Genomic DNA, 14,178 nt, shown 5'->3' with positions numbered 1-14,178 from the left:
TCCGAGATTGTAACCAGGAAGCTATGGTCGCAAGTCAGTCCTTTATCGCTGAGCTCAGCTACCACTAATATAGAATAGGGAAAACGATTCGTATAGATTCATCCATTTAAAATTTTATATCTATTACCAAAATTCTCTGTATGTTGCACGAATTGTTTTTTTTTTATAAAATAATAACTGTGAGAGAATTTATAATTTGAATGAAGCTAATGTAGCTACATCTGATATAAAAAGTAAATTTTGTCTAAAAATCGTATATATATATGTGTAAATATATATATAGGAGACCGCATCGTATGACGTCCATCAACAAGGTGAATAGTAACAGAAAAATTTCTTAATATTTTCGAAAAATGCTGAATGCAGCAAACCATCGGTCCTATTTGAAATTTTAAGGGAGGCCTATACACCGAAGTGAATGTTAATGTTGAAACAATGCTATTAGTGATTCATTTATAGATTTATCATTTGTTTTGACAAATTGGATGATGGAAAAATGGAATGGCAGTGATGTCGCTTGATTATTTTGATTTCATTTACACTATATCTAAGCGTATATTTCAGACTTTGTTAAACTTTATTAAGATATGTGTTGTTGTTTCTTCCTGCTTCTTCTTCACAACTATACCACCTCGCGAAACAGAGTAGAGACATAAATAGATAATAAGTTGACAATCAATATGAGTTCTGTTAAAAGTTTTAGTGTTAAATAAATTAATTTTATCTTTTTATTTTAAATTATATGTGTGATATATTTTTGAACATTATTCTCATTCGTTCACTCTTGTCAGTTTGATCGTGGTCATTTTCTGCTCCGATCCGATGACCAGCTCACGCTATGTGTTGGCATATAGCTCGTTCTTTGGCGTAGTGAAAGCATTCGTTTACCGAAGTTTTGTGATGTTAAACCACTATTAAAATAGTCAAAATCTTGAAGCATTATAAATTCTACTGCGATTTTCGAATCGAGTTTCAAAATATTAGTTTGCTGTTAAAAGTTCAGAAATAATCAGACGCTATTAAGCTGGCTCGACTGACTTCCCATAGCGCAGCCTTCGTCGATTCGGTTCAGATTACCAAATCGCGGGGCTAAACTGTAAAAAAGGAAGCAGAATGATCCATGTATATGTTCCCATGATCGAAGCGACCGTGGCCGGTTTAATGCGTCCATAATGGACTCCCTGATCGGGGCAGTGGAATATGTAATGCAGTTAATGGCCTTACCTCGGCAGCTACCTCAGCGGTGGCGGGACAATTTCGCTTCGATAATAAACTTAATATGCCGGAGATATGGCCGTGCTTGTACGTTCCAACGGAGATAATGGCGCACCGGCCTCCATACAGGATAATTCACCTGTTTTGTGTACATGTTTGAACACCGTATCGGATTTTTAGACGAAATTTACTTTTTATATCAGATATAGCTTCATTTGCTTCATTCGAATTATAAATTCTCTCACAGTTATTATTTTATACATAAACAATTCGTGCAACATACAGAGATTATGCCATTAGTGGAAGCTTAACGATAAAGGACTGACTTGCGACCATAGCTTGCTGGTTACAATCTCTGAATACAGTTATATATATATATATATATATATATATATATATATATATATATATATATATATATATATATATATATATATATATATATATATATAATTTTTTTATTTTAATTTGTCCCCGCTGTTGGGGACCTCTCGTTCCCCTATCTCGTGTGGGACGGGGACTTTTTAATTCTAGTAATTTATTCATATTTTTTATTATTATCATTCTTCTCTTTCATGTATCATCTTATCACTATTTTTGATACTACTATATTCCTTTGATTTCTATATTTTAGTGTTCGTTTTATTTTTACCTATTGCATTTATTACCACCTTTCTGCAGTAGCTGAGGAAGCATTCTCTCTCCCCATCGTCTTGCATGATGGCCGAGATATTCCTTTCCTCTATCTTTTTGCCTTGCCGGCATTCGGAATCTGCGCACAGTCTTCCGAACGCCGGTATATATATATATTACACGCTCACTACAAGACCTAGGCCTTCCCCAAAGACATCTATGGGGGTGATATCCTATAAATGTCACTCTTGACAGGCGGGCTAGCGATCTCAGTGATCATGGTACCCAGAAGACGCTGCTGCCTAACCTCTTAAAACAATAAACCTGTGACCTAAAGACGCAAGTCTCATTCCTCTACCGCTTGACTACCACTACTCGATAGTTTGACAGTTAATAAGCTACAAATTTTAATTGTTGTTCATCAGCTGCATCCACTATTACTTCTGGATATCAAAATCATTAATCTATTTCATATTAAATCAATAATCAAATCGATCACTCTGAAATATGTTACGTAAATTTGTTACATTTTTCTATCGAAATACGACAATTCTGCCAGACTTCTATTAGTACAAAATCTATCGGTACAACTACTATTTAATCTATTTATGTATTCACTTATGTGTTGTCCTTATTGTATGTTTAACTTACTATATACTATGTAAGTAATCGATCTGTGATTGGAATTGGGTAGAGGACTGGGATGTGCGATCTTAGTTAGCGGGTTCGATTCTCGGAATATCTAATTTATAAAATTCTCGTGTCACGGTGTTCGAACTTGAACTCCTCTGAAACGGCTTGACTGATTTTTACCAAATTTAATATGCGTATTCAGTAGGTCTGAGAATCGGCTACTATCTATTTTCTATACCCCTAAGTGATAAAGGTAGTTCACACTTAAAAAAAAATATTTTTTTAACGAAATTTTTTGTTTTTATTTTTTATGATACAATATACAAGAATACATACAACCATAAATTTTCACGCCCTCTACGATCAAAACTTATTTTTTATTTGTAAATTAAAATATCAATTTTTTTTGCAAAACAACTTTTGCGGAATCAGCTAGTAATCTTATAAAATTCAAATTTAGTGCATTAATAAGTTTCCAAAAGATGGGCAGCAGAGTCCTCTGTGAACCATAATATCATACTGTGATCGCCAATCAGACTACGAAGTGCGGTGATTATGGTATATCCCATAGATTGTCTTTTTTTTATCAACGCCTAAGACAAATTTTGGTAAACGTGCACCCTTATACAGAATGTGTGACCTCCACAATTCATATGTTAGTGATATTGATATATTCTCGTGCTCTCGTATCTTTTAAAAAACAATTTCGTTCGAAATTATTGAGTACATACAATGCAATTTAAACCATAATATAAATATATAAACAAACATAATATAAATATATAAACCATAGTCTTTGATCCCTGTTTAGTGATGTTTTTTCATTGTTTGACTTTAAATCATTATATGTTCTCAGTGAGATAGTTATAAGGTAACAACTGTAACTAATTTTATATTTCTTAGCTTCTAAGTTTGTACTTTCTTACTGCCTTTTGTTACTGTCTATCTCCAATAAAGTAAATAAATAAATATCTTTGATATGCCTATGCCTGGCAGTGAACGTATATGGACTGAAACAACGACTATCTATCCTTTCAGACTTTGTACTGCTATCTATATCTTATTAGTCTACAGAATTCTATTTTTAAAAAAATGTAACATATGTTTGAACCCTTTATTAGGTAGACTTAAAGTTTTTTGCTGATAAATTAGTTACATATTTATCCAATTTAAACTTTTACACATATTTCCAATCTACCTTCCCATATATATTCAATCATCACCCTCGTTTCAAATCTAGAACGTCAATTGTTGGAGACAGGTTCCAATAGATTTAGAAAATTGACGTATGGTTACATATCTTAAATAAGTAGCTGGTAATTGTAAATAATAGTAACATGTACATAAATTAAATTCTGAAAAATAAAAGAAATGTTGTAAAACCTGAGGAATGAGGTGATGGATGAAAGGTATGGAAAAAGAGGTGAAAATGAAATGAAAGAGTAAGACAGGTGAAATGTAAATATCTTAAGAAGCATGGAAGAAGAGCGCGAAAAAAAATATGCACGAATAAATTAACTAAAAGCCCCCAATAGCGTGAGCGATAAAAAAAAATAAGAAGCTGATTTAAAGCTTAGCCCTTTAGAGCTTTTACATCTGTAAACAATCATCTAGTATCTCTCGTCTCTTTTTCTCATAGACCTCGTATTTTTGCTATTTCATTCTCATTACGTCTTTTTAATTACATATAAGTTTCTAACAATAATAGAAAACAGTATAGAGCAGGCCTTCTTAAACTATGGGTCTCGACCCCAAATGGGGTCGCGTGGCAAAATTCTGGGGTCGAGGGATTTTAATGTAAAAGTAATATAAATACAATTTTATAATTTTTTGTGCAATTTTAAATTTTAGATTTTTGTATGTTACAAAACGAATTCTAAAACTATATATTTTCATATGTATATGCATAATGTTACCTAGTAAATAAATCATCAAAAAATATTTTTTTAAATATTTGTATGGGGTCGTTAAGAAACTTGCAATCATAAATGAGGTCGTGAATGACAAAAGTTTAAGAAGCCCTGGTATAGAGTATTTCTACCAGAGATGGAGAGAGAAAAAGATTAAATATAAGAAAAAATTCGCGATCTGTTCACATAAACCGTTTCGAGTGAAGAACAGAAATTATGTTGGTGTTTAATGACAAAATTACATTTATTAAATTCAATGCATTCGTGTGAATAACAGACAGTTTACTCTCGTGCTCCTCTCCTGCATACACTGTATATGCATATTACTAATTATCTTTCTCTTTTGTTTCAGGATCCATTCACGGTGAGTAGAAGTTTACTCCGGGAGAAAAACTCCTTGAGATATTATGGAGGTAGGAAGCTGTGGATGTTTGATAGGTTTTAGTGACCCCCGTGAAGCCTCCCGTATGCCTATATAAGTTCTGCAGATGTTTTTATTTCTTCTTTTTTATCTCTTAAGATCTCTGTCTTCTACTCTCAGTCATAGAAGCGAGGACATAAAAAATTGCCTGCCTTCGGACGAGGTATGGGTTTTATTAACGCAACATTATAGAAAGTGCGGGGCTTTTTGATTTGAGAGACGAAACACTTCAGCAAGACAGAAGATGACAAGAATCCTATTAAAGAGTCCTTTGATAAGAATATCAGAGCTCCAAGAAGACGATTTAAAAATTCTTCGACAGTAGAAGAGTTACTTCTGTGTACGTCTTCTGTGACAACAGAAAGTCCGAAGTAGAAGGGTGTATATTCATAAAGCTTAACCTTAATAAAGATTTAAAACTATAAAATGTTCAACTAATAAAAATCGACAGCCAATCACAAGTCGGGAAGTATTGTAGACCGATGTATATAAAGAATTATATTTCTGTGGAATTCACCTTTTCGATGCACCGCTGATGATGATGTAGTGTAGCTTTTATAATATTAATAAACGTAATCATAAAATAATAATTTACTGCGGACTTCTTAGATCAAGAAGCACTGGGTAACATCTTATCTGTAATCAAAAACAAATGTGAATTTGTTAGTAAAATGTACATTATATATTCTTCTAAATCAATTTCAACCCCTACAAAGTAATCTCTGTCCAATAAAACACACTTTTGCCAGCTTTTTCCAGGCCTCGAAACAGCCGGAATAGTCTTTTCCGGTACAGCCTTCAAGATTTTCTTTGATTCAGTTTTTATCTCCTCGTTCGTGTCTTTTGAGTTTGCTGAATAGTCAGCAGCACGGAGCCTAATCAAGTAAATACGGTAATTGCGGAACGATCAGTCGAGTTTATCACGCTTTTTTTAAAAAAAAGGATTTTCATACCTATCTAAACTTGACACGTTTCACAAAAACACGTGTAACTTTGAGATAATTACACCTTTTATAAATAGACATTTGGCGGATGTTTTAGACAGTCATAAGTAGGAAAAAAATTAACCCATGCTTGTAATGCCCGGGAGTTTTAAATGACAATTCCACCTTACTTTTTGATCACAGTATACCTTTGCAATTCTAGTTTTTGTCCAATTGAGGCCTTTCCTTTTTCTCTTACAATAATGGCCACTAGAAATGAAATAAATTGCAAAAAAAATTGTATATCGTCGTTTGGTGAAGTAACATCCCGAGCACTGCATTTATTTACTTTTTATTGGAGATAGACAGTAACAAAAGGCAGTAAGAAAGTACAAACTAAGAAGCTTAGAAATATAAAATTAGTTATAGTTGTTACCTTCTAAATATCTCACTGAGAACATATAATGATTTATAGTCAAACAATGAAAAAACAAATAAGTTTAAAAACATTACTAAACAGGGATCAAAGACTACGATTTATACATTTATATTATGTTTGTTTATATATTTATATTACGGTTTAAATTGCATTGTATGTACTCAATAATTTGAAACGAAATTGTTTTTTAAAAGATACGAGAGAGCACTAGAATATATCAATATCACTAACATATGAATTGTGGAGGTCACACATTCTGTATAAGGGTGCACGTTTACCGATATTTGTCCTAGCCGTTGATAAAAAGAGAGAGATCTAGAACACGTTCTTGCTGCAGGAATTCGAAAGTTTACCTCGGACAACAGTTCCAAACAGTTAATTTTGCCACCACAAATATTTTTTAAAGAGGGCATAAGAGGAGACATGAGGTCAAAGGGATACAAAACAGTTTTTTACGAGAGAGCCTTATGCCTCGTCCATAGTATATTTACGAGGCACTGTGATAAACTTTTTATACCAAAGTAACTGCAAAGTCTCTATTCATTTGTAATAAACAGAATCATAATTTTTAAAATTCCGCACTACTTTATTGGACTACAATTTACAAAATTCAAAACGCATATTAAAAGTAAATTAACGAAAAAGGTTCATTATTCAATAAACAAACATTTAAATGATAAGAATCCTTGGCAGTAATGTCGCTTGATTATTTTGATTTAGGCTATATGTGATAAAGTGTATATGTATAAATGTGTTAAACTTAATTAAAACATGTGTTGTTGTAGAGTTTCTTCTTGCTTTTCCGTAACTATAACACCTTGTAAAGGAGAGTAGAGTCAAAAATAAAATAAAAATTAAGTTGTCGATCAATAAGAGTTTTAAATGTTCCAATGTTGAATAAACTAATTTTATCTCTATCTTAACCTTGCATTGTCTATAGACAGATATAATGTACGCTCACTCCCTCTTATCTCAAATCAAAGTAATAGGAACCTTCTTCTTCTTCATAGTACACATGAGAGGTCTGGCATCATCAGAAAATCTGAAATTAAAAATGCCGGCTCATTCTCCATTTATGTCGAAATATTTTACCACACAGGCCGGTTGTGCAATGATTTACCGCTGAATATAAGACGTGCTAAGTAACTAACTTTTAAGTAAATGGTTAAGAGATATTTACTAGAACAATGATTATTTGTTCTGTACATTATTTATTTTTTCTTTCTCTGTTTATTTATCTTTCTAGGACAAGTACGATCCAAGTCAGTTTGATGTTTTTATTTATTATTGCATTAATAAAATGTATTGATCGTTGTTGTTTTTATAAATTGTAAGCTATATACATATGTATGTATCTATATGTACATGTTAACTACCCTTTGTTTATACTTCTACTGTTTACTATGGTTGTGTGAAAAAAATGGCTTGTATGACAAGACCGCTTATTAAACGGTTTTATTTAGTTCGACCCGTACGAAATTTGTTTGTTCAGGTCAAAATTAGAAATTGCAATTTAAGCACCTTCCCGCTGTCAGATTGATCTGAAATTTGGTACACACATTTAATTTAGATGACAATACAATACAATAAAATCAATAACATTATAAATCTAAGATGGCCGCCGATACAAAATGGCGGATTACATATTTTTCCTTAACCCCCTCAATATGGGTATCATATGAAAGGGCTACACTAGTAAAACACGATGATTATGTAAAAATTTAAAATTCAAGATGGACGCCGTTCCAATATGGCGGACTAGGTACATATTTTTCCACAACCACCACAATATATATCAAAAAACCGTTTAACTTAAAAGGTTTTTAAATGTATTTATTTCACTTTATTCTTTATAATTATGAAACTATATTTATAGGGTATACAATAAATGATTTATTAAATTAAATTATTTTTCCATGTTCCCGGCTCCGCCGTGCTTCCATCCGGCTCCGTGTCGTCGTCATCGCAGGGCGTGAGTATCCAAACACTTGGTTACAGTTCAAACAATGTAAATCCTTTGGTAATTACGCGTTGCACGCATACATCAACGTCCTGATACGCTCTTATGCATAATTACTCGCGCATGCAAGTTGACAAGACGATAATTAGTCGCGTCGAAGACACATCGCCGCGCGGGCCCTAATTGACGTACAAGCAAATGCAATCACTAGCTCGCCGTAGAGTGCATATGTACATCTCATTCCCGCGGACTCGCACGTGTCCCGTAAAATTGATGCGCACTCTTGGTCACATTAACAATGACACCATTACACCACGTCTTATATGTCTATCTGTATCTAATATATAAAATTCTCGTGTCACGGTGTTCGAACTTGAACTCCTCCGAAACGGCTTGACCGATTTCTACCAAATTTTACATGCGTATTCAGTAGGTCTGAGAATCGGCTACTATCTATTTTCCATACCCCTAAGTGATAAGGGTGGTCCACCCCTAAGTTTTATTTTTAATTTTTTAGACAATTTTTTTGGTTTTTATTTTATTATGATACAGCATACAAAAATACATACAAACCTAAATTTTCACCCCTCTACGATCAACCCTTATCTTACATTTGTTAATTAAAAACTTTAATTTTTTTTGCAAAACAACGTTTGCGGGATCAGCTAGTTTCTATATAATACAGGGTGATGAGCAGTGGTAGACTACTGAGCCTTGATATATATAGTAGTTCGCGGGTTCAATTCCCGAGGTATAATATTTTGGGATTGCCACTACACCGAAATAGGTTACCAGATGTACTGCTGCATCCTCTGCGTACCATAATACCACACTAACATGGCGATTATGTTATATCCCCCATACGCCGTAGAGTGCATATGTACATCTCATTCCCGCGGACTCGCACATGTCCCGTAAAATTTATGCGCACTCGTGGTCGCACTAACAATGACACCATTACACCACGTCTTATATGTCTATCTCTATTTCTATATGACACAAGGTGATGAGCAGTGGTAGAGTACTATGCCTTGATATATATCGTAGTTCGCGGGTTCGATTCCCGGGGTATAATCTTATGGGATTGCCACAACTCTGAAATAAGTTACAAGATGTGCTGCTGCATCCTCTGCGTACCATAATACCACACTAGCATTTCGATTATGGTATATACCCCATAGATATCTTTAGGGCATGTCTATGTCTTGTCCAGTGGGCGTTTATGGTATGAAACGACCACGAGTTTTTATGTATTTTAACCCAAATTTTATTTAAATTACAAATTCTGCATTAAATATATATAATTGCCAATGCTCACAAAGAAGTTTCTAGAGGATCAGCAGCAGGATCCTCTGCGTACCATAATATCACAATGCGATCGCCAACTCCCCTGCCAAGCGTGGCGATAATGGTACACCCCTTCGTATCTTTGCAGGAAGTAGTAGGTGTCTATGGGCTATTATATCTACACCCTATTTATATAATATAAGATAATTTTCACAAAGTTCAGTTTACTACACATTAAAATGAATTATTATTTACTATCAGTCAGTGTAGAGTTTGTACTAGCGGAAGATTATTTAAATGCCTCCGTTTTAGGGTATCTCTCGTTCTTCCCTATCATGTCATGCTCCTATTTCATCCTTCTTAATATCCTCCAATTATTTCTCTTATCCTCTCTTCACTATATCTCGCATTCCTTCTTTTACCTTTCTTATCGTACATCGCCTTACTTCCATCACCTTCCCTACAGGACTCTATGCTTACATTTCCTTTTTTCTTGATCAAAAGTTATTGACTTGTCGTATTTTAATAGATGTAATTTGATGTAATACACATTGTTGTAGAGAGTGCTCTATAAGATGATTTGAAATAAAAAAGAAATAAGTAATCAACCTATATATGTATTCAATCGTCCCCATAACTTGAACTGCTGGAGAAAGGTTCTTATAGGTTTCCAAAAGGAAATTTATTTATGGTAACACCCACTCACATATATATATATATATATATATATACGTACTCCTAGGAAAGCTATACTCGTTTGTAACAAAGCTCTATTTTAGTGATTATGATCTAATGTGAATCTATATAATCAAATGTAGAGAAACAAGACGCATGGATATTTGTTTTAATTTTCTATACATATTATTGAGTTGTTATTCTTTAGTTAAATTAATATTTAATGATTGAGGAGATAATTCGGCATTTTAGGTAAGTCAAGGATTTGTTTTCTACTGCTGAAAGTAGGCTTTCAAATATTTCCAATAGCAAAGGTTGAAAGTAACCAGTATCTTCGGAAGTTTTACTCTGTGGGAAGACGTTGGCTGGGTATCCCGTACCGTGATCTCCAATCCAGAACCTAAAGTTTCCATACGCCATCCGGCTCCGCTATGTGGCCTGCACACTGCTATTTCAACTCACTCATCCGCTAATAACCGCCGTATAACTGAAATAAATTTCAGGTTGTTACCGTGACGTTTATAATAATTGTGATGTTATTCTAAACTCAGTGCAGTCATACTTATATATGGGCAGCGGTAGTGGACATAGATTTGTGATCTAAGTCCCGGGTTCGATTCCCGTGACAAATATTATATAATTCAGACTTTGCGAATTAATTATATGGGATTGTCACTGCTCATAAATAAAGCGATACTGGTGTGGTGATTATGGTATATCTCCACATAGATATCTTCGGCTGAAATGACCACGAGCCGTTCTTATATACCTATATATATGTTTACTTGATATTTTGTGGTAACATATTATTAAAATTGTAATGTATTTATGATAAGAGGCATTTAGGATTAGATAAACAGCTGAAAACAAATTGATATATCAAGAGTGTAGTGAATTAGACATGTTTCTATTGAGAACCTATCAGGAAAGTTAGGTTTCCGAAGTTATAATTGCCTTACAACACCCATTGACAGGAGCGGAATTGAAACGTGTAAAATTAGTTTTGTATGTACGTATGCGTTATTAACAAAGTGCAGACCCTTGCGGCGGTTAGACGGTTAGGCGGTTGCTTTGAAACACAACATTGCTCTTTAAGCGTTTAAAATAAAACGATCAGACAATTCACACCTCGCAGCGGAAGTCTGGATCGCTTTATTGACAATAAAACCGACGGACGAAATGTTCGCGCGACCGTTCTAAAACAACGATAATGACTGTAGTATTCGGACGTGTCGGCGTTCGGTCGTCGATTAGCGTCACTCTAGCGTGTTTAGCGCTCAGTGTGCGTCGCGGTCCCCGAGGTCCGCGAGACAGTCCGTGGGCGTGGCCCCGATGTTTTAAATTAGTCTCGAACGCTAGAGACGAGCCGGCGTAGATTTATGCGGGCCAAATTATAAAGCAGCGCTTTGTGAGAGAACCGCGTAATCCCGTTTTAAATTTAGTACCGGGGCGCGCAATAAATTAGCGAATTCGGTCGCCTACCCGGAAACGGGTAGTTAGATCTGTCTCTTCGCTCCTCCTTCGTACCGAAAACAAATTCTTTTAATTAAGATCTTTGCGCGACGTTAAATGAGTTCCCTTCGTTACGCCGGAGGGAATTCCCCTCTCGGTTTCTTTATGGCAAGTATAGTTAAAGCGATCTGATTGATGGAAAATTCCGCAGTCGGAGCCAAGGTCATCTTGTATATCACAGGAAACACCAACGTCCAATTATTCTAGATAAAAATGTTAATGGAATCATGCGTTATTTTGCGGAAGCCATCCTAAGTAAGAAAAGTACCAATATTTAGCCACTTCCGCACATGCAGTGGTAGTCGTGCAACAAAGTGCACCGCCCGCCAACACAGAGTGTTTAAGACACAACACTCTGTGTTTGACACTAATCGATGATTTGATCTTTTAGCAATACTCCAAGCATAGCCCTCTATATTGCTAACTAGGTGACCTTGAATATTTAATGGAATCAGGCGTTACCTGACTCTGTGTTCGGCACTAATCGGTGTAACATAACTCCTGAAGATGCACCGCGGAGGAGTGAAACACGTGTTGAGTGATTTAACGGTGGTAGTTGTATAATTCGCATTGTTTGCCGCATGCGCATTTATCAGCGGGCGGTGCATTTCGTTGCACGACTACCACTGCATGTGCGGAAGTGGCTAAATATTAGTCCTTTTTTTATGTTTCTGGAATGTCTTCCGCCACTTCCGGCGTTAATGATTTCCGATGCAGTGATGTAAGTCAGGTAACTGAGACGAAATTAAACGGGTATTATCGACAAGCGACAGCCCAAGAGGTGGTCTTCTACTCTTGAGTCTGATCACTTCATGGAGAGTCCGCCGAAGCGCTCTAAGAGTTCAGCAGAACCCCTTGGAAACCCACAGAATCTGCAAATGCCATTTGAAACGAAATCTACGTACAATTAAAAACACTTTTAAATATTACATCCTCTCATAACCCTTTCCACAATAAGACTATATGTAAAATTTTGTATATACATAAAAACATCCATTGTTTACTATTTTTTATCAATTTATACAGTAATTTTATTATTATATTTCCGTTTCTTTAATTTATCGTAAAAATATAAACTTGCATTATTATGATCAAGGCTGTGTATGCCTATATGTGACCTATTTAAATTTGTACAGTGTTATACAGAAGTCATATACATGCCTCTCTATTCTCTCCGATATCCTCATTGTTGAGGGTCGTGATGCCTTCGACTTGAGTAATCTTCGACTATATGCGACACCAGCAGTTCATCAAAAGTTTTAAAGCATGGTAACGCGACAAGTCGATTACTTCTGACTACAAAATGCAGAAACAAAGTTATAATTAAAATTCTAAACTTATCATATTTGTGGTAAAATTATTGGGTTTTATAAAGGGTGTTCAATATGTTAGTTGACAGTAAACGACCTATACGTTTATAGCTTTTACACGTATCAACCTATATACAAACTAATAATTGTAGAAATATATATAAATGTAGTTTTTTGGTCAAATGTGTATGTGTTTGTTTTTGTTATTTTTAACTAATCAATGTTTTTATTCTTGCATGTACTCTACGCTACCGTGTGTGACGCAGTATGTAAGTATCTTTAACTTATTTTACTTAGTTTACATGTGTTTTTTTTTCAGAAATTTATTGTTTACCTTTGTGGTATTATATAGTTTAGTAGTCAACTGTAGAGCGCCAAAGATGCCTTTAGTTTACACCGATTTACTGATACTGAGTTAAAGGTGTACCAAGAAACCTTAAAGGTTTTCCCTTTTTATACCTGATCGGCGAGCCACCGTACTCCATAGGTCGTTGAAAAAACAAAGTAACTAGAAATTAAGATCCTCGAGAGAAAGATCTAGGCATTGTCTTAATACTTGAAAGACTTTCGGCATTTTGATTTGTAGCAGATGAACTTAGAATTGATCCGTTTTTAAAAGCTAAAAATCACTTGGTCACACTTTGATGTGATGTTTATAGCCGAAAAAATTTTAAAGGGGTGAACGAATAGACCATATTTCAGCTAATCCAATCACCCTGTATAAAGTTATCAATGAAACAAACTATTTATTTTTTCTATAACAATGCCAGAAGCCAATAATTTCTGATAGTACAAAGTCTACAGGGACAAATATTGAACAATAATTAATTTTTATTCTACAAATTTTCAGACTGGTTTTATTACGTAATTTATTATTTATGAATAATCTGATATTCGGATATATAGTACCATACGTTTATTGTAAATACGTAATACTCTCATTCTTTCAAAGATTTTACATCTATTACTAAACAATATATAACGAAATTACATCAGCCATTGAATAATTTTTAAAAATAGAATTCATCGAAAATAGTAAAGGAGAGTCAATGAAGCGGTTTTCTTAAAAAAAAAAACAGCCCATTAATCCCATTCAAGGTAAACGGTTTATCTTTCTCTCTCGCAGCGGTTATTTAAAAAAGAGATAGTGAGACTACGTTTTACGATCACGTATATCCGGTTATACGCATTAAGTACAAGCCGCTCGGGAATCGAATTGGGAATCGTGTGTCGTTATTCGGACATTAAACCTTTGTACTG

General features: G+C 34.5%; 1 protein-coding gene across 1 annotated transcript in view; it reads left to right on the top strand.

The window, feature by feature from the left end:
• sowah (sosondowah) overlaps positions 1-14,178 on the top strand; it is a 106,844-nt gene that overhangs the window by 86,182 nt on the left and 6,484 nt on the right. Inside the window, exon 5 of the mRNA XM_068766812.1 lies at positions 4,744-4,755. Within this exon, the coding sequence (XP_068622913.1) occupies positions 4,744-4,755 (12 nt within the window). The remainder of the gene's footprint in view (positions 1-4,743; positions 4,756-14,178) is intronic.

This window comes from Battus philenor, unplaced genomic scaffold (genome assembly GCF_028537555.1).
Source record: "Battus philenor isolate CCGP_79_NKW_IND1 unplaced genomic scaffold, ilBatPhil1.0.hap1 SCAF_1, whole genome shotgun sequence".
NCBI lineage: Eukaryota > Metazoa > Arthropoda > Insecta > Lepidoptera > Papilionidae > Battus > Battus philenor.
This window is presented reverse-complemented; position numbering and strand designations above follow the sequence as displayed.